Source organism: Phaenicophaeus curvirostris, chromosome 6 (genome assembly GCF_032191515.1).
Source record: "Phaenicophaeus curvirostris isolate KB17595 chromosome 6, BPBGC_Pcur_1.0, whole genome shotgun sequence".
NCBI lineage: Eukaryota > Metazoa > Chordata > Aves > Cuculiformes > Cuculidae > Phaenicophaeus > Phaenicophaeus curvirostris.
In genome coordinates this window covers 45,894,376-45,915,518 of record NC_091397.1, presented here as the reverse complement: position 1 = coordinate 45,915,518, position 21,143 = coordinate 45,894,376, and the positions used below count along the sequence as shown (strand labels likewise).

At 41.9% G+C, this 21,143-nt stretch overlaps 1 protein-coding gene across 1 annotated transcript in view; it reads right to left on the bottom strand.

Moving 5' to 3' along the window:
* LOC138722181 (uncharacterized) overlaps positions 1-20,225 on the bottom strand; it is a 45,872-nt gene extending 25,647 nt beyond the window's left edge. The window contains exons 1-2 of the mRNA XM_069860075.1: positions 20,098-20,225; positions 19,170-19,348 (exon numbers count right to left, since the gene is read on the bottom strand). Of these exons, the coding sequence (XP_069716176.1) occupies positions 19,170-19,348; position 20,098 (180 nt within the window). The 5' untranslated portion in view covers positions 20,099-20,225. The remainder of the gene's footprint in view (positions 1-19,169; positions 19,349-20,097) is intronic.
* Between the last annotated feature and the right edge of the window lie 918 nt (positions 20,226-21,143).

The window sequence follows — 21,143 nt, the reverse complement described above, 5'->3', positions numbered from 1 at the left end:
ATGGAATGGAAATTATTTATTTTACAATCCCAACTTCTCTATTTACATAAAAATAACCTTGCTACAGCAGAAAATTTAAGCTAACACACAAAATTAATGGAGTCCAATTGCATATTATTCTAAATGGGTTATTTTATAGCCATCATAATATTAGATCTAAATACAAGATATACACTCATATTTGCAGTATATTTTAGCGCACCAATGATATTTCAAAAAAAATGCAATAGGTAAACCTCAGAAAAGAGCTCTTCTAAAACTACCACCCTCTCTGAAACCTATATATTTATACATGCAGAAAAGTCTTATTTCAGTATTAAAGTTACTTATCTCAGAATTACAATTGATATCGCCATAGGAAAGATTGACAAAAACTTCCCGGCTGTACAATGAGCTATGTATCATCTTTTTTTTATTTCTTCACTGACAGTTTTTTAGCGTTCCTTTTACTGGCACAGTTTTGTTTTATATTGTTTTTACTAGTGTCCTAGCACTCATCACTGTTTGTTACGCATGCCTCTCTACAGTCCATCCACGAAGGAAATGAATCATTATAGCTTTTAGTTACAGGGCCCGACTTTTTAATGCAAGCTATAAAGCTCATGCTTCCATCCACAGCATCACCCAGCACAGGGGCCTTTCCATTAGGCTGTGCTATTAGCCAGGAGTCCTCTGGAGAGCTGCACTTCCACTGGGAAGAGCCATAAACATGAGCTGCAGTGAATGCCAGCTGGGAAGAGAAATGCATTGCCATATCTCTTTAACAGAAGACGTTGCTCCCCTGTGCAACTGGCAAGCTGCTCTCAGACTCCCCTTTGGAGCCAGCCAAAAGATAGCAGTTCGTGTTCACCAGGAATTACTTTCTATTTGCTTTCATTTTCCTTTAGATTGAAGCAATATTTTAACAAACAATAAAATTTTAAAGGCTGCCCCTGCCACGTAGCTGGGATAGTTTGCAGGCTGCTGCTTTACGAGAAAGGTAGCCCCTCACCAGCTCTCTGAGGCTGAGGGAAACGGGTACTTGTGCTAGCATTAGCCATGAGCCTAAGGAACAGGTCATCTTCTCCAAGCAGCTGCTAGCCCTCCTAGGGCCAGGGCTCCAGAAAGGCCAAGTACCCTCCCATCAGACACACCATCATGGACTAAGAAAAGAGAGCTTTCAGACCTTTGATCCAGCTGCCTCTCCAGAGCTAGATGACCTTTTGAAATATCTAGGTTTTGGCTGAGGACTTAAGAGGTAAGCCCCATTAACTGATGGGACTTCCACAGTTTTCAAAGTCTTGGCTCTGCACCTCCATATGTGGAAGTGCAAGGGTATCAGGCTTTTATGCAAAGAATATCTTCAAGTACCAAGGCTCCCCTTCAGCCTGCCATGAATCCAGATGTGACTGTGAGAACTTGTTTTTGATTTACTGAAATCACATAAAATCTTAAGTGCTTCCAATGATGTACTTTGGAAAAATCTTTTCACCTGCTCTCCACCATCATCGACCCATTCACTTTACCTCCAGTTTGATGGGTCTGATGAAGCTATGTCCTCAGAGATCTGCAAAGAAGGACTAAAAGAAATTGAGGGAGGAGAAGAAAGTAGTAGTAAAAAGTTAATCTTGACTGTCTCTTGCCCAATGCCTGAGTCTCACTTATATTAACAAAGAACAATATAATAAGACAAAACAAACAAAAAAAAAAGAAAATACATCCTCTGTACACAGAAGGCACTCCTCAGCCTTTGAATATGAGTGGGTCGTTATCAACAGCCTGTAACCCTGTGGAGTACACAGCTCATGAGAGACAGTCAGAAAACTTGGCACACAAAACTAGGCCACAATAATGAGCAATGGCAGATTTTCATGTCAGGCCTTTCTACTACAGCGCAATAACTGATAGTGTAGGGCATGAGCAAAGATGGTGGGATGTGAGGGTAGATGATAGGGACAAAGTGAATGATTGAATGGCCTTCAGACTTAACTTGTGACCTCATTCCATCATAAACAGCAAACAGTGAGAGAACTCGTATGTGGATCAAACAATCTGGCAGGGTTAGCTGAACACGTGAGAAAAAAGAAAGAGCATGCTGCACATATTCTTGGGCTGCCACAATGTGCTGCGGTCTGCAGCAGCTACACAAAAGATCCAGGTAGCAGCTGGGTCCCAGAACAACCTAGCTGCCTACCTGGTGAGACGATTAGGCTTTTTCCACAGACAACAAAGCAGCAGCTGCTGGCTAAGGAGGGCCAAGAGGCAGCACAGACACTCTCAGTTTTTGCTGCAGAGCAGGAAACAACAAAAAGGCAAGAACCCACTTGAAAGTCACTTTCCAGACCTTTCTTCCATGTAGTGCACAGCTCTCCAGGCTGAACTGAGACCAACCCAGAAGTGCTGATTAACTCTCCACTTCAGTCTTTGCTGCTGCCTCCACAAATACAACTCAGGAGCCTGATTCCCTGCTATCCTGCTTTGATCAGCAAAATATAGTCCCCTTAAAGCTCTAGAAACTGTGTCTAAGACATGGCTTTGCATGCCTAAGAGACTAGAGTCACCAGATAAAGCAGCAGGATGAGAACATGTCCTCTTCATTTTCCTCCACTGCTTCTCTATTGCTGTCTACAAAGGGACCCCAGTTCATTTGTTCTGCAGCTACAACCACAAACAAACCACCTTGTCCTATGACGCACCCCCTTTCCCAAGGACGAAGCATTAAGCAGCACTGACAGTTTTCAAGATCTGTCCTACTTCATAGTCTGGGAACCAGACAAAGGTACTTTCTATTACCCAAGTGTGTGGGAGAGAGAGTGTCACCTTTACAGACCAATTTGTGGCATTTGCTCCTTAGAAACACGGAAATACAGTGATTCAAACTCCTAATGAGGCTGCGACAGAGTTTGCTGTAGCTTTTAAGGCACAACCAGACATGATGAGCTATTGGAAGGAAATGGATACAACTGTGGTTGTCTGTAGAATAAGAAATTGCTGTTGGAGATCTACCCTGCCAGAATCCTGCAACCAAAAGATTGCACAAGCAGCTCTGTATAGAAAAGACATAGGGGAAAAGTCCTTTTGACTCCATTAATAGCAGACTGGTCATTTACCTTTTCCACCACTGTTTGGTTTTTTTAATCCTATCATTACAATTGGATGCCCTCCTTACCTACAGAGACAGCTGAGTGTACACATTAGATCTCAGCTTTCTAAGCACCAGCATGGTCTTGCACAATCAAGCTGCAGCGCTCTTTCCTTCTCCTACACTCAGACCTCCCCTTTCAGTTAAGTCAAGACTAAGCTTACCCTAAATGTAACCCTCTGTTCTTCTGGAGCCCCAGTAAACTCTTGCTCTCAGAGATATGCAGCAACAATGAGTTCTGTCAGCAACTAGTTCACCGCAGGGCAAAGCATTTCTTTTTACCTACTTTTGATTCTGCCACTCTTAGGCTTCCCTGAATGCGCCTTGTTCTTCCCTGATGGTAGAATAGCATTTCTTGCTCTGTAGAGCCTACACCTTCCTTGTCTGTAACATTTTATCATCTTACTTCTGATTCATCAGATTCATTTCGTATCCAGGGTAAATAGTCCCAATCTTCCCAGTCTTGTACTAGATGAAAGTTTTTCCTTGTCTGTTTGAAAACTGATTTAGGTAAACAGTTAAAAACTTACTCTGTTAGCTTAGCTTATACCTATAAATTATCCATGCATATTTAATTTGTCTTAGCTAGGTTTAATGGAATTAGGTGTCTCCAGACAGGATTTTTTTACCAAATTCCTGAAGTCAGTTTAAAATCATACCTTTTGTTAAAGCAGAGCAAATGAAAGCATAGTTAGGCCATAGCCAGTTTCTGATCCACAAGGACTTCCAAGAAGAATTCAGAGAGTGCATTGGGAAAGGGTATATTTCAGCAAACACCTCAGAGATAGTAATCTCCATTATCCTGAGATTCATTAAACCCCCATGTATAACAGGGAGCAATTCTTCTGGAGTTTTTTCCATCAGCAACACAGGGATTTGTTACAGAATTAACTTAACATGTTTTATCTTGATAGCCCCTCCGTTTATGGGAGATAGTTTATTGCCTAGGCAAGTCAAACTGCTATTAAACTGCAGAATTTAATTCAGCTGCAAGTGAGCTGCCCTATTGTACCCAGAACACAACAGAGATATAATGAAATCTGCTATAAAAAAATTAATTCGGAATGTATCAAATACAAGCATTGTTAAGTTTAAACAAAGGATATTTGCTAGTTCATTCCAAGATTTAGCTGCATTCAAAAATCCAGTGAAATCTGGCTTTTACACACAGACACACACACATTTGCTCGTGGAATAGAAGTTTTAAGTTATGGCTGTTAAATGAATGGCATTTCTTAATGATAGCATTCATTGTTATACTCATAATAACACATTTGATAAAGGAAAAAAAGAAGAATTTATCGAAAAGCTGCCAATGGATTTTAATAAAAGGTACTTTCCAGGAGAAGGCAAAGTCCTTATCTACTAGACTACAAAGTGATTGAGTATTTCACAAGGAATTTAGAGACACTATTTTGCAACAGAAACTTACTGAAAGTTACAAAGAAGCAAATAATTCTAAAAATCAAATATAGAGGCCACTGATTTGAAAGACTGCAATCTCCCACATTAACATTGAGATCCATTATACATGCATACAAATTTTCATGCAAATCAGACTTTACTTATTGTGCATTTTGCCTTATTTAATTAAAAATGAAAAAGACAGAAGAACACCTACCCCCTTCCATTTTGCCTATTAAGTTGTTGCTGCCAACAGGACCCTTAAGACAGTGTTTCCACTGAGGCTAATCACACAGAAGAGGTGTGCACAAAACCACAAGAAAACTAATGCAAAGGTTAGATAGAGAGCAGCCACCTGGCCTGTCCGTCACATGCACCTCTATTCACACGGTAATCGCTGTACTCTCTGGAAAGCTGACTAGACCCATCATGATCTCAACACACTAATTATCCCCCACTGAATAATTTTCTAAATTGGTAAATAATACGGCTAATATAAAAGGAGAGAATGTCAGACAATTCAGCCTCAGAGACCTCATTTTCACTGTATGAGGAGGCTTGGTGAAAGCAGCTGAAACACACACAGCCAGTCCTGGTCATTGCAGTCTTTGCTGAGATGCCCCTTGTTCAGACTTCTTTGTGTACACTCCATGCATATGTGCCCTTGACACTTCCCTATAACCTTCATCTCTCTTTTCCCACAGAGAAATATCCCAGCTCCACACCAGCAGGACATACTAGCTGGACAGGCAGAGCTGCTGTGGGAAAGGCTTACACAGCACCCCATTTACTTTCCAAACACCTCCTGCCAGCTCACTTTTCCTTCGTAACTCCACTATCTACAGCTTTCAAAACCTCCCCTTCACAATCACACCTCCTACTATTCTGAAGACTATTTTGTGGGAATGCTGAACATATTTGTTGGCTCACTGGCCCCTAGCACACTGACTGCTCATTCAATAACATTCACACAAGACTGGAAAAGACTTGTCATCCTCTTACTATCTGGCACTGTGTTACTAGCTTACTAGTGTTTCCCTCTGCAGTACAGGTCCAAATTGGATGGCAGACACAGAAAAATGCCAGCAAAAGCTCTGGTTCACAGTCAGGAACCAGATACCAGACACAGTCCAAACCCAGACACACGCTAGCACGTTACCACTAACAACACAAGGTTTGCCCTTTGTAAGCCCTTTGTAAGCCCTTTGCCATTCATCTTTTTGTCAGTGATTTTGGGAAAAAATAGGTTTATTGCAATATTTTTAAATCTTTGCAAGGTGCTAACATCCTATAGCAATGGCATTTGTCAAAAACTCAGACAGATACTAGGACTAGTAGATTCTCCTGCTTCTGTAGCCAGGTCTTCTCAGGAGCAAATTCCCATGGAGATCACACAACTTACAACATAATTGCCTCCTAGTGGACTAAATATTCAGGCAAGGAAGGAAGCAATTTGGTCCGTAAGTCTGCCTGCTCACTAGCCAGCCTGCCAGATACATCTGCCGCCCAGCTCCATTCTTCCCACTGTCTGGTTCTGTGACTGACTTTCTCAGAGTCAGCAGAGCCACATCAAATCCACCCGGGGCATTCCTGCCAGTGGCTGAATTGTCAGCTAAAATCATCACCTGGCTGTCACCAAGAGCAACACAGGTAGGGCAAAGGGGAGCAACCCAATACGCATGCTTTCAGTCGATATGGTAAACAGCTGACATATGGTAATTTTAAAGGGGTTGTTGACATGCTGCAGCAATTATAAAAAGGCTGACACTTAGCTGAAAGAGCTGACAGTTGGAAGTTACGCCCTAGCACAAAAGAGAAAAAATGAAAGCGAAATGTGACTGAACTGTTGTCTCACACACTCATATTTTGTTGACAAATGTATTTGTAGGTATGAGAATTCGGCCCTTTCTTAAGAGTGTCACCATCAGTTGCTGATAAAAAAGCAAACTGAATCTATTGCAATGTGTTACTCTTCAAACTGATGCTCCTGCAAGAGCAAGACGACAAAGCATTCTGCTCTTATAAATCTGTTGTGCAGGCTAAGGCTAAAGTATCAATAGCAACATTTGACATTGTTATACAGCTCTAATACGCAGGAAAGAAGAGACTAGTTGGAATTTGAAATATCCCATTATAATGAAATAGCTCCTCAAACATATCAACCCAAGAAAATGCAAGTTTCCTGATGGTTTCAAATCTTAAATATATTTTCTTTTTAAGGTGCTTCAAACCATTGTTCAGTTATTACACTAGCACTTTATATGAACAATCTCATACCAAAAATAGATTCAGGTTAGTTACAGTCTCTTAGGATATCACTTCCACAGCACATTTGTATTGCTGAGATCTAAGACTGTTTTTGATATAGTAGGAAATACAATTTTACTCTGTTGAAATATTCTACTTAGTGCTCCATGAACATGTATGTATATAGGTTTGATTGTAGCAGCAATGTTTAAATACATCCCCCTCAAAAGCTTGAAATTGCAAGATCTGATCCTACAAGTGTGCACATCTGACTGTTAAGACTGCAGTGAATAATTTTATTTACAATTGCATCCATTTTATACAATTATCAGGTAATTAATACCAACTTTTATGTTAGAGTACACCTGAAAACTCTGTGTAGAGGCAGTTTCATTTTTAAAAGCATCAAAGCATTTTCCAGCACAGAATCATACAAGAATGAAGTAGAAGATCTACAGCATTCTCCTGCTCCAAGGCAGGATAATTCCCAATCTCAAGCAAAATCTCATCAAGGGTGTTTCCATCTTTTGTGTGAATGTGGACTACACGCATTCATTAAAATTGTTATTTTAACAAACTTTAAATCCCCAGATTTATTTCAAGCTGCAGCCTGTCCATGTTTCCTCCTTATTCTCCAAATGTGAATATTATTCCCAAAATTACACTGGGCAAAACAGTTCTCTTACAGCCCTGAAGAGCTTAATGCACAGAAGGGACCTTCAATTTCCCATTTGTGCTATATCATGTCCTGATAGGTGCATAAATGCAGGAATCCTGTAAACTGCGAGCGCTCTGACAACGTACGTCTGACTCCCCCATCTGAGCCTACTAATCCACCTTGTTCTGAATTATTTCTACAATCTTTACCTCTGCACTGCCTTTCACACAGTTCCTACTCATAACAAGTTTTACTTAGTCATAAATAGTTTCAAGAAGTTAAAATACAACACACCCCGTGACCTGTGAAAAAGTGGGATTTGCCAGTAGGATATAAAATTTGTCCCTAGCCTTCCATGAGGTAAAAAATTAGATCTCAGCTTTAAAAATGTTGTTAGCATTTTAGAAGCACCTTTCCTCACTCTGTGACATTTAAATTTATTAACTCATTAATCCTTTGACCCTTGCATATCTGGGCTGATGCTAAAGTGCTAAAACTGCTGCTGTCAGAGAAATGTTGGAATACTCACATCAAGGGTGCAGTCTCTGCCTCCTGCTCCTGAGTCCACAGAAGGACTGCCAGCATGTGCTGGTAGAGGTTTGGAAAGAGATCAGCAGAGCGGAAAGTAGAAGACTACAGATCAGAGGTGACACTTTGTTCCTCATTATGGTCAAAAGAGTATTTTACCTATGGTGAATGTGCTCTCAAATACATCAGAGCAAGGAATGGTGTACCATGTAAGCACGTTATGTTCCCTTTTGCTTGGTTGGACTTGATGATTCGGTGGGTCTCTTCCAACCTGGTTGTTCTATGATTCTATGATTCTAACAACAGAGGAAGATGGATAAACTACCTTGTTCCTTTTTTCCTTAACTTTGCACTTAAAAATTATCACTAGATCCCATTGCTGTATTTATGCATTTTCTATTGTTTTGATTTTTAAGTGAATTTTATTATTCTTGACTAATGGGTGCATGCATGCTTTTTCCCCAATACTTTTCCCCATCTTTATAATACAATGTACTTTGGTTGGAAGGAGAACTTGGTATTTCCTGCCTTTATCCTCCAAAATGCCTATACTTCTGTTTGTGCGCAGAGAAGCTTGGTGCACAGTGCACTTCTGTACTTATAATTCAGTACCTCACCTTTTAGATTCTCTGCAGTTATCTCCACATCACTTTTCAGAGGTCATGACATCTGACTGCTCAAGTCCTGTACTCCTCCTCAGAGTCTTCTGGGTAGCTGTGACAGTCTCTGCCACAGCATTAGAAGGGAACCCATGATGTACGATAAAGTAAGGACCACACTGCATGCTGAGGCTATTGATACAACAGAACTGTGTGTCAACAGGTCTAACTGTTCTGATATGCATCTTAAAAAAGGCAAAAGTTCTGCCTATCACAGATTCATTTATAATTTTCCTTTGCATGGGTGAGAAACAAGTCACCTATGTCAGCAAATAAGAGAGCAACACTTCAGGCACCTGTTAACTGTTGTATCACTGTGTCTTACTGCTTCTAGTTCTTAATAATAACATGCAGTACATAATACATAAGCACCTGTTATCTATGGTTATCTAATTTTAATAGCTTTGGTCTCTTCAGGTTATTACCACCAGATGTAGATGGATGACTAATAGGTGTCATGGTATGATCATAGGTAACATGAAGACACTTGTGAAATGCAGAATGGCATTGCAGAATGGCATCTTTTCATGGGCTTTATCAGTAACTGCAGATAACACAGGCATTATGGACAGTTCTGAGGTACCCTGAAAAAAGCCACAGTCTGTAAGATTGTGTGATCTAACAGATAGCCTGTTGTGAGGATGTAAGTCTAATTCTAAAACAATACCAGTTAGATATAAATGTGACTGCACTACTCAACCAGTTAGTAAGAAAGACCTTAGTAACCATTCTGCATGCAACAAGAAGCAAGAATGTAACTACGAAATACTGCCTATAGATAAAAAGCTGGTGAGTCTTATCAACAGGCAAAATATGCACTGCAGAGACCAGACCAAATAGAGGAGCCAGAGCCTTGTTCCTGCACTGAGCAACATTTCTCAGCACTGGGTGATTCCAGTTCTGATGTAGTTCTGGCTGATTATCTCACAACAGTCCTGCGATATGATCCTATCTTGTAAAGATTTGCTGAGCCACATTGACCTTGATTGCCTCCAACTCTCTAGCCTCCACGTGGCTTCTATTAGAAATGATTCATCATTTATTCTGCTTCTGCGCAGGATGCGCAGAACTTCACTTCTTGAACTTGTCAAGAGGACGCATCTTGTGAAGTTCTGTCCACATTTTGAGGTCTAACAAGGCTACGCTTTGCATAAGACCACAGTAGCAGGTGACAGTAAGCTTCCACCGCGTTAGCCACCTCCCTGCTGTGAAAGGGACATAAAATCAGGTTCAGGATGAATGTCTAGCCGTTTGTTACTGTCTTGCTCCTCTTGGTCTCTTAAAAACCTATGACTTTCCTTCCCATTAAGCTCCTGGTTTCCTTCCTTCTCCCTCTGGAAACATAGCTTCCTCCAGACTTAAGCATTCTCTGTTTAAACAAAAGTCTTCCCAAGTACGCAACAGGCATACTTTAACTGCACACACTTATGTGACTACATAACATCTGTGCATGTCTGTCTGTGAGGTTACGCATACAAGGTCACTATTTCCCTGCATCCATCTTAACAGCCATTTGATAATTGTGTGTCATTTCCTGTGTCATACTGCAAGTGCAGGGATGTAGATGATAGTGTGGGTGGTGACTGCACTGCTTAAGGCAGAAGTCAGTTTATCACTTGGAAATTTCAGTCTGTCTCCCTGACACAGTAAAGTTGAAACATGCTTCCAGTTACAAATCAGTTCAAACAGACATACGCATGCGCTTCTCATTCTCTAAAACTAGACTGATCTTTCTGAGATCACTTATTAGATCAAGGAAAATTTACTCTAGAAGCACATCATATGGGAGTCATGGGAGAAATAAAGCAGGACGAAATATGGGGATTGTTTCACTTCAAAGATCTCTGAGGATATCCTTTCTCGCCTGTCATATCTCAAACCCTGCTAAGCTAAAATCATTGTATCTATTGGCTTTGGCAAGGACTCACTGTTGCCTTTTATTAGATATGAAGCAATAGGTGGGAGAGAGTGAGCCAATTAATTATTAAAAGTAGCTTTCACATACTTTGAAAGTCTGCATGTCCTCGAAGCACACTCAATAAAGTTAACAAGGATAACCAGAGCACTGTATAAGGTCTGTGAAGCCTAGATAGGCATTTTGCAAACTCTGCAAGATTCTGTTGTGTGTTTCCTTAACTCCACGTGGACCCAATACACACTTCATAAAGTTCTTTCTTCTCAAAATACTAACCTTACAAGCTTCCTCCTTCCCGTCCTACTCAAAAGTAGCTGCTTTCAATTAACTTTCCAGCTAGGACTCCCCCTCTGTGCTGCTCCCTTTCACTCTTCCTTGGCTTTAAGAGCAGCATTTAGCTGCTCTTACCCTCACATACCATGTTCACCTGCCTCTCTGTGAATGAAAACCTGTAGCTATCGTTCCTGTGTTATGTCCGACTCACATGGTAACTACCTCAAGGCAATAATGTACTCTTCTAATTCCCAGCAAAGCACAATGCATATTTAATATACTATAAGAAGGTGTCCCTACTCGTGGCAGTGGGGGTGGAACTAGATGATCTTTAAAGTCTCTTCAAACCCAAACCATTCTATGATTCTGAGATGCTATGATTCTATAGCTAATATTGAAATACCACTAAATGTAACAGCTACAGCTATTGTCTTTGGTAGATACTAGCACTTTAAGTTCCCTTCCACAGAGACTCTTATTAAGCCTGTTAGTTCGGATGCAAAAAGAGATTTTCTGCTATGGCCTTCTGGAAATGAGTATAGACTGAGTCATAACCTCAGTGAGACAACCATCATTAGTTAATAGCAAAGAAGAGATGTCAGTAGGGCTTGAGGCACTTGTTGAAATCAATTAGCACGGATCCAATGCTAACGGAACAGGCAGAGGTTCCACACCATTTTATTCTCATTCTCCAGTCAATGATAACAATCCTTTGCAGATGGTCTAGAAGTAGACGGGGAAATACTAATTTTATCTCCCTTCAGTATTTTCAGGTTTTGATCACATTATCACTTTGAACAACTTGTTTAGAATATCTTTTTGGAAAGAATAAACTCTGAAACTATAGGCTAAGGTGCTCCATGGAATGAACTCAGAACCCAGGAACAGTAAGTATATTAACTCAGCTTTGGGGCTTGAGTCTGTAATTTCTACTCACCCAACATTTGTTTTTCAGTCAAGGAAACTATTCCTATTCTGCTTCTGTAACAAGATTGGTCTTTACTTAATAGAATGTATAATGAAAATAACAGCTGTATTTAAACACATGGCAGAAGTCATTAGGCATGGAAGAATTACTCTATTTCTAGTAAATCATGGCTGTCTAACAAATTTTATACATGACTGTCCTTGTCCATACTATGAGGCAAATTGAGTCTTGTTTATCCCAGTTAAGATGCACTGGTTACTATTGTTAATAGTCTCCTTATAGCTCAGAATGCAATGTGGGGAAATAAAACAAAACAGAAGGTTTTGTTATAGACAGAGAAGAATTCTAGAGCCACAAAAAAAGGATGAGAGTGAGGAAGGAAAGAAACTACTGTATAGTACGTAATATCTTTCAGATCTGTCCTTTTTTCTTCTACATATTTAAATATCACATTAGAACGTGATCTGAGCACTATTTCATGGAAATTATTATCAGAGCTCCTGTTGCCATTTTTCCTGTTTACAGCTGCAGTTCCATTTTCTTTACTATTTGGCTGTTTTCTGAGACAGGTTGTTAGAAACTAATAACTCTACTGAGACTGTACAACTTTTTATACCCTTACTGGATAATTACTACTGGCAGCTAGTCAGTACAGAAATCCACCTAGCACAAACTGCTGGGAAATAATCCCAGTCACTATGTGAGCGGCATGGCTACAGCCGGGCAGAGAACAACCAAATATGGAACCAAACAGAAGCGGAACCACTTTGCACATTAGTAACTATATTTTCCTCTAAGTTCTAAGCAATTAACTAAATCTTAACCTCACTACAGTAAGAATTACTGTGCTGTAAGGGTGCAGCATGACACGGTAAGCGCTCACCGCAGATAGAGATGGTCTAAAACCACTGTGAGCATCTAGCAAAACACTGGGAATAGCATGCAACAACATGAGTATTGTTCTTTTCTAGCTTCATTGATTATCCATTGTCTGAAGCCTCAGATTCATTACAAGCTGGCACTCAACCCTTGGACAGGAATTCCCATGAATACTGGGCTTTTGAGAACAAGCTCTACATAAGTGAGAAGGATATGCCATGCACTGGCCAAGTCCCTGGCTGTCACGTGCAGCCCTGAATAGGATTGCTTTCCAGTCTCAGCACATAGGCACGAACACATATCACTACGTCTGAGTCAAAGAAATGTCCCAAGTGCTCAAGAGGAGATAACAATGCCCCTTTCAGTGTTACATCTTCCTCTGAGTAGGAATCCTCGCAACCCTTCTGCAGCCAAGACAAATTTGCCTTTAGCCAGAGAGCCAGTTCTGTGTCTTGTGCATACAAAATTTGTGGTTGTGTTTCCGATGACTCAGGAGTGTTGTTCAGCTCGCACCCATGATGTTCATTGTTTATGTCCTTGAATTTGTTACCTAATCAACAACATATGCACTTAATTTCACTTTGTAATAACTATAAGTAATACTTACTTTTCACAAAATCTCTGCATTACAATGAATATTTCTGTTTACCCCAGGAACCAGTCAGTGTGATCAGCCTTTCAAGCTTCATCCACTTATTGATCAGTTGGTTGAAAAATTTAAACGGATGTTATCTCTTTGCCAAAACATTTCTCATGCAATTTATTTAAGGGGAAAACTATTTTAAATAGTGTACTCTTCTTTCAGAAGACTCGGTATTGTGTAAGATTTCAAAGAATCATTCCCATGCACTATCATGTACATTGTTTTAGTACAGACACAGGCAAAGTGCCAGTCAGTTCCTTCCTCTCCAACTTCATGCTTTAACTCTAACATAAAACTAGTGCTAGACCTCATTCTCCACATCCCAGATTCTCAATGTGCCACCTGAAAATAAATACATATTAAATGTGTATTTACTCCGCTTAAGGTAAGGTTCTTTCCCACATCAGTGAAAGGAATTCTCAGAACATGAGATAAAAAGTGATTTTGGACCTGCGAAAATTATGAGGCTTGATTCCCAATATCTCTTCTCCTTATAGATTCTCTGATGTCTAATAAAATATGTTTATTAGTCTTGCCTTCAGTTGAGGGACTGACAGTTCCTCTTTCTCTTTACTCTTCTCATATGCTTATTTCTGTAATAAAGGCACAATCCTAGGTTCATCTAAGGATTCTCTCACTAGAAGGCAAGAGAAGTGTGAGAGGCAGAGTACATCAAATGCATGGAAATGCAGAAGTAGACCTGCCTGCAAAGCAAGGCTTTCAGTTCACAGTGAATTTATTCTTTTTGATTTTTTTTTAATCTGGATTTTTATTTTTAATTCTCCTCAAAGCAGAAGGCCCCTGGGCCTTGCTCACTGAAACAGGTTAATGGCATGGTTAATAGCTTTGCTGCCCACAGCAGCAGTAGAAAGGACACAAATCTCCCTTCCAAAAGCACCTGCCAGGCACTGGCTCTGGGCAGCAGTCCCAGGTGAACGCATCTGGGAGCCTCCTCACACTGCAGTGAATTAGAGCCCACCCCTGAGCTGTGACCTGGAAGTCTGCAGGACAAAGACCCGAATATAAGGGACCAAGCACATCCTGGGCGTGTGGCTTCGGGGCAGGCTCACCACCCAGACAGTCATCAGGCTCTGGGAACTCTGGAGAACAGAATGCTAGTGCAAAATAAGCTTTTTCTTAGACCATTTCATCAGTAAGACGCTGAACTATGCAGATCAATACCAATATCACGATGTCCCACAGCACACTAAGGAGCTGCTTAAGAAAGAAGAATAAGTGCTTAAAAGTGGACCTGAAAAAGACAGAGTTGGTGTCGCTGGGCAAAGGAATGATTTCTGAAACATTCTTATCAATGAGTTAGAGAAAGACCCATTATTCTTCAGCTCTGTCCACCCTTTAAAGATACACTGGAATTGCTGTTTGACATCAAACTCTCAGAACAGTAAAAGCCACAAGTAAAATTTTCTGCCATCTCTAGATGGCCAAGAATTTGTCCATCCAGGCAGACAATGGCCTGACCTTGACTAGTTGTGCCTGCATTACATCCTGGCAGGACCATGGCCTATAACACACCTGACACAAAGCCTTCAGTACTTGGCAACTCCCGCCAGTAGAAGGTATTGCATTTTACACAATTACCAGGAGAACGTGCTACTATCATCAACTGGTAGTATTGCCTGTCTCTGCTTTCTTTGTCACACACACTCAAGACTTGTTCCCCCTATCCACCACTAATTTCAGTTTCAGGTTTTCGATCGTAACTCCAAGTTGCTCAATGGGCTAGGTCCAGGTAATCTGAGAGAACACCTAAACCTCCAGGAAAAGGCAGTGGCTGATGACTACTCTCCTGACTACAATGGAACTGCCTACAGTAAGAGAAGCTCATCTGACTTCAAACTGGAGTGATCTGCCCCCAAAAAAGAAACTTCCAACCACCTGCTTCAAGCATAAATTGCATTTCTTAAGACTTCTCTTCCCTAAATGTAAACACACAATAACATATGGCTTTTCAAACCAAACCAAACAAAACTAAACACATAAGAGAAATTAGTAAAAAAGCATTGCCCTTGAAGAGCCTTCCACTCTTCCTGACCTGCCACTTGCGGAGGATGAGTGAACAACCACTGTATTGTTGGTGGCAGTAGTCCTGTAAATACACTAGCAGAACGCTTTCAGAGACTGACGATTAGATCAGATCACGTGTGCAGCAGAACAGAATTCCCAAGTTAACAACAAGTGCCTTCCCCAAAGCACTCAGCTTTTCTCCTTTAGAAGCTCACATCTGGGTACCACTCTCACACATTGATATCACAGGCCAGCATTCTGGGAAATAACATAAAAATAATCCCACAAAACACTTCAGAATTCTTATATCAAACACCAGCAAATCGTTTTTAAACCGGAGTACAATGTACCCAGCCCAGATAGGCCTGTTTTTGCTGCAACCTTGACGTCTTCATTTCCATGTAAACACACAGAAGGTTCTTCACCTTGGAGCTATTTCACAGATTTTTTTTTTGTATCTGGAATGTATCTGGATATGCTCATAAATCATTTGTGCAAAATTATTTGTGCAAACTCCAGAAATACAGAGGTTTTCCACAGTGGAAAACAAAATAAAGTGCTTTTATTTGGGTATGCAACATGACATTACCAAATCCATACCTAGGACCAACTCTTGGAAGACCTGGGACTTAGGAGGTAGTTTGGATAACAGAAACACTGTAACAGGCTGGACACAGCTGAAGGCTTGAAAGTCCTAACTCAGGATACCACCCCTGGGAAAATTCTGGTCATAATGTCAGCTGTGACAAATGTCACCCATAGTCACCAATCTGAAAAGGAACAGCAGAGTTGCCTACAAGTCTCAAAGTGCTCCCTACAGTGATCCTTGCAAAGATGCAGCCACCTCAATATAAGCTGGAAAAAAATCCTTGCTAAAATGTATGGGTCTGTGTCCCTTTGCTCTCAGTCACAATGTGGCAAGACAGTGTGACAGCCCACCCCCCCCATCGCAGGCTTCAGTTGCACCTCCAGATGGGAATAAACAGTCGGGTTCGCATGTTATTCTCCCCCTCAGTCACCCACTTTGCCATACTGGAGAATGTCAACACGCTGCTGTATATAGGGTTAGCCCTACAGGTTTTTAACTAAAATAACAGAAAACATTGTAGGAGTGTTGAAAAATATTTTCTTGATGTGTTTTACTTAAGGGGAAAAAATAGTATCCTTATAGACTCAGTCGTCTCCTAACTCTTACATTCTACTGCAATTTCTGCTTAATTTTCTCCCACCTAAATGGCGACTATGCTTTAAAGCACCAAGTACTGCATATTTAATAAATTATAAAATCAATCTTCATAATTTCTTTTCTGATACATTGGTCAGAGAAGGTTTGAGCACAGAATGATATATAGGAAGTAACCTAGGTCTTCCTCCAACAAAGCACTTAAGCATATTCATCAGCGTGTCAGCATCCCAGCTGAAGACAGGGGGATATATTTCAAGTTATGCACATTTCACAATTTTCCCGAGGTTCCAGGAAAAATAACAAATTAACATATAGCAGACGCACACACACCCCTCCAATATCCACATAATTGACACTACGGTAGTACTTTCTACTGAAATCCCATAGAATCAGAAAAATACTTTCTTCAGGTAATTCAGCAATATTCCTTTTGAAGGTAGTGACAAAACGTAGTTTTATTAGAGCATAAATTTGACCCATCTCCATTTATATAGATGGAAGGAAAATTCTTTATACCTCCAATAGAAATAGTGTTCAATGATAAAACATAAGACTTTTTATAACTCAAGCATGATCCCCAAAAGCAAGTCCTGACAATGGAATAATGGCATTTTGTAAAATCTTAATATTTAGTTATTCATTAAGTACATATGTGTCGGGAAATCAGGTTCTTAACGTCCTTTGCAGTTTCCAGGTAGAGTGCTTACACTCCTAGGATGTATCAATGTGCCTCTGACACTTGTTTGAGCATCAAATAAACCATGGTACTGTTATCTGATTCCATTTAGAAAGTTCTTAGGTTATGTCTCTGGCAATATTTGGGTTTTGGTTTGTGGTTGGAACATTTTTTTCACAATATTGTTGGATTTTACTATCGCTTTAACGGGTTTTCCCCTTCTCATCACATTTCTGGTGCCACTATTTTACCTGATATCTGAAATACTTCTGCACTAATAAGAAGTATTGGTTGTCCTGGGACAAAATCCAGAAAAGATGCATATATTTAGGGAGATTTGAAATATCACAGCGCTTCCCAAAAATACAAAGCTAGTCATTGCAAATGCCTTGGCAATGGTGAGTGTGGAAGAGCTGAAAGTGGATTAAAAAAAAGGAATAGATCATAGTATTTTAGCATGGCTAGAACTAGGAAAAAAAAATAGTACTTTTGTTTCTATGTCCAGTAAATGCTGACAAATACAGAAAAAAAAACAGTGCAATACTGAGTTAGCCACACCATGAAGAATCAGGCCTTCTCCAGTGTTCATTCACCTTCCATCATACCTTGTTTGCCTTCTTCATGTTCCACAACTGGTGAAATATTAGACAGACTGTGTGGCACATTAGAAAGTAACTACAGAGCACAGATTTCTGCTGATGACAGGGTTTTTAAATGCTTGAGGCACTGGCACAACCAAGTCGTGTAAATGGCAACCTTGGCTCTACATTTTAATTATTTTTAAATAAAAGCACTTTAAGCTCCAGTAAGTAACGCAATGCAAAGAAAGAGATCCTAGAAACAATAACACACATAAAAACAATTTAAATACATACAGTAACGTGCAGTCATGATGGAATGAAATATTCATAAACTCAAGTGAGATGAAATTCTGTGTTCATCTACCACAATATGTAAACCAACAGTGACCATTTTTAAATAAAGCCCTTGCATCCACTTTATTAAGCTGCACAGGCCCTGTTCAAATGATCAGTCATCGATACCCTCTTTTAATTAAAATAGTAGGACAGATTTCCCCAAACAGTAACAAGCCCAAATGCGTAGGAGGTAAATATTACAAACTTGGGGTCTCCAGTCAAAGATACAATTTGTTTTTAAAATACCTTGTATTTCTCATGATAATTGCAACACTAGTCATGCAAATAGCGGGGTGACACAGTTGTTGCATGAATTTATTGCGTCTCCGCTTCACATTCCGTCATTGTGTTCCTGTTCTCTTACACATTTGTAACAAAACCAAACTAGAGTAAAACTAGTTGAAGAAAGGCAGCTCAAATGCAGTACATGGCAACATTTATTTCTATTTTTTCCATCTGTGCTCGGATTGTAACCTGTTTCGGGGCATCTGTCCATTCAGGGAATTATTCGGATTTCAGATAAATGTGAAGGGCTGCGTTTTAGGGTCCAGCGCACACCGATCGCTCCTTGACAGAACCAGCATATTCCGATGGAACTTGCCCATTTATGGCTCTCTGCCTATTCCAGACCTCACAGACACCCCAGAACCCACCGGCTTCGGTTCGGTTCAACCCACGCCGAGGAAAAGGAGCGGCAAGGCAGCCGGTGCCCGCAGACAAAAGCGCCGCTCGATGCGCTCCGCCGCCGCGATCCGAACGGCACCTTTTCCCCCGGCAGCCGCCGCATCCAGAGCCCGCGGTCTGACCCATTTCTGGCTGAACTCCCGTCACCCGCCGCCGCCCCCCCCGCTCCTCCCGCTCCACAATGACACAGCAGGGCTGGAAGGGACACGGCGCCCGCCCTCGGTGCCTCGCGCCCAAACCCCGAGCGAGGGGGAGGGAAGGCGGCGTTCGGCGGCCCTTCCGAGTCATCGAGGGAAACTTCGGGGGCAGGGCGGGCGCGACGACGCCTTCCACCCCCCCACCCCCCCTCAACGCCTCGCCAACCCCCCGTGTCCTCAAACAACCTCCCCCGAGCGCGGGCGGCGGCGGGGGCGCGGGCAGCCTTACCTTCTTGTCCTCTTTGTCGGCGCCGAGCCGCCGCTCCGGGGGGCCGCTCTCGGCGGGGGGCGGCTCGGCCGGCTGCCCATCGCGGGCCGGCGGGCGCTGCGGAGGGGCCCCCGCCGCCGGGGGGATGGGCTCCGGGCGCGGAGAAACTCCCTGAACATCCATCTCCATCTTCCACTTCACTGTAGTGCGAGACAAAAGCAGGCGAACACTTTCCACCACCCCGCGTCTTCCTTGGGCTTTCCCTTCTCTCGCCTTTCTTTTTTTTTTTTTTTCTCCTTTCTTTCTTTCTTTCCTTCTTTCTTCCCTTCGTTCTTCCCTTTTCCCCTTCTTTCTTTCCTTTTCCCTTCTTTCTTTCTTTTATCCCTTTCTTTCCTTTTTCTTCCTTCTTTCCTTTTTTCTTTTTTCTTCTTTCCTTTTTTCCTTCTTTCCCTTTTTCCTTTTTTCCTTTTCTTCTTTCTTTCTTTCCTTTTCTCCCTTTCTTTCTTTCCTTTTTTCCCCCTTTTGTCTTTCCTTTTTTCCCCCTTTTCTCTTTCCTTTCCTCTTCTTTCTTTCCTTTCCTTTTTTCTTTTTCCTTCCTTCCTTCTTTCCTCTTTTTGCCTCCTTTCTTTTCCTTTCCTTCTTCCCCTTTCCCTCCTTCCCTTCCCCCCCCCCCCCCTCAGGAGGCCGTGACACGCATGGCTCTGGCTTCTGCACCGATCCGGCGGCTGCAATTCTCCCCTAGATCCTCCAGACTTTTTGTATCCAGCGGGTGTGTGTGTGTGCGGGCGTGTGCAAGAGTCTGTGTGTGTGTGTGTGTGTGTGTGTGCGTGTGAGCGCAGCGTGTCCTTGGTCGGACGGCCTTCAATCGCCCCGCAACAGCAATCGCTAACTAAGCAGATCTCTCTCGCCACCAAGATCAACTCCCGCTCTAATTGTGGTTGTTATTTACTTTAGGCGAGCTGTGTCCCAGGCCCGGACAAACCCTGAGGGCTGCAGCCCTTTGAACAAAGTTAAAGTGGAGGGAGGCGAGCCCGGGGAGGGGGGTGGGGGCGAGGGGAAACCACCGGGGTTTAACGCGGGGGAACTGACAATAACCCGGTAATGTCAAGTAAAAGTTAAACCTCCCCCTTCCTCCCATCCCCCTCCCCTCTCCACATCCCAGGCAAGCGCAATACAGCAAAGCAAAACAAGCGGTTTCAGACCTGTGCAAGGTGCTGGTGGCGAGAAGAGACGAGCATTTACCCGATTGTTGCTTTTATTTTATTTTTCCCCCCCCTCACCTACCCCCCAGCACCACCCGGTATTGCAAATGTGGGCTCCTTGATGGTAATCTCCTCGCCGTGGCCGGAGTCTATGTGTGTGACTGGAGCTCCCTCTCTCTCAGGCTGCCAGCGCCACGCAGCATTGCACAAGGAGAACTGGAGTAAGGAGAAAAACAAGAGCAAATCCGGGCTGCAAATCTAAATCAGTACCAGCCACAGGCTCTCTGATTTTATCAACACAAATACAAGAAGAAGAAGAAGAAGAAAAAAATCATATGTAAGCTTTTAAATCACTCGTGACTGCAGTGCACGCACAGTTATTTTATTCCTTGTGTTAGCTCACTTCTCCAACTGAAGTTAGACATGGTGGGGAAAAATGCAATCTCATTAAGAGTGTTTTATCCCAAAACAAGAATTGCCTTAGTGGTGCCGGAGCCAAGCCAACTCTTCAGCTATTCCCCTTTTCATTTGGAAGAGATGAATGGTGAACGTAGACCCGAGCGTTCTTAAATCGGGACACCATCAGGTGACCAGTCTGCACTTCTAAATATAACATCACATTGTCCTGAGGAGCAGCTGCTTTGAAACTTAACTGGAAACATCTACTGAGAGCCCGCAGTGTCATAATACACGTCTGATCTATAGCTGATCTGCCTGCTGCACGCACTGACCTCTCCGATAGCAACTACCCACTCCACAGAGATACCGGGCCACATCCTCAGGGTCTGGTCTA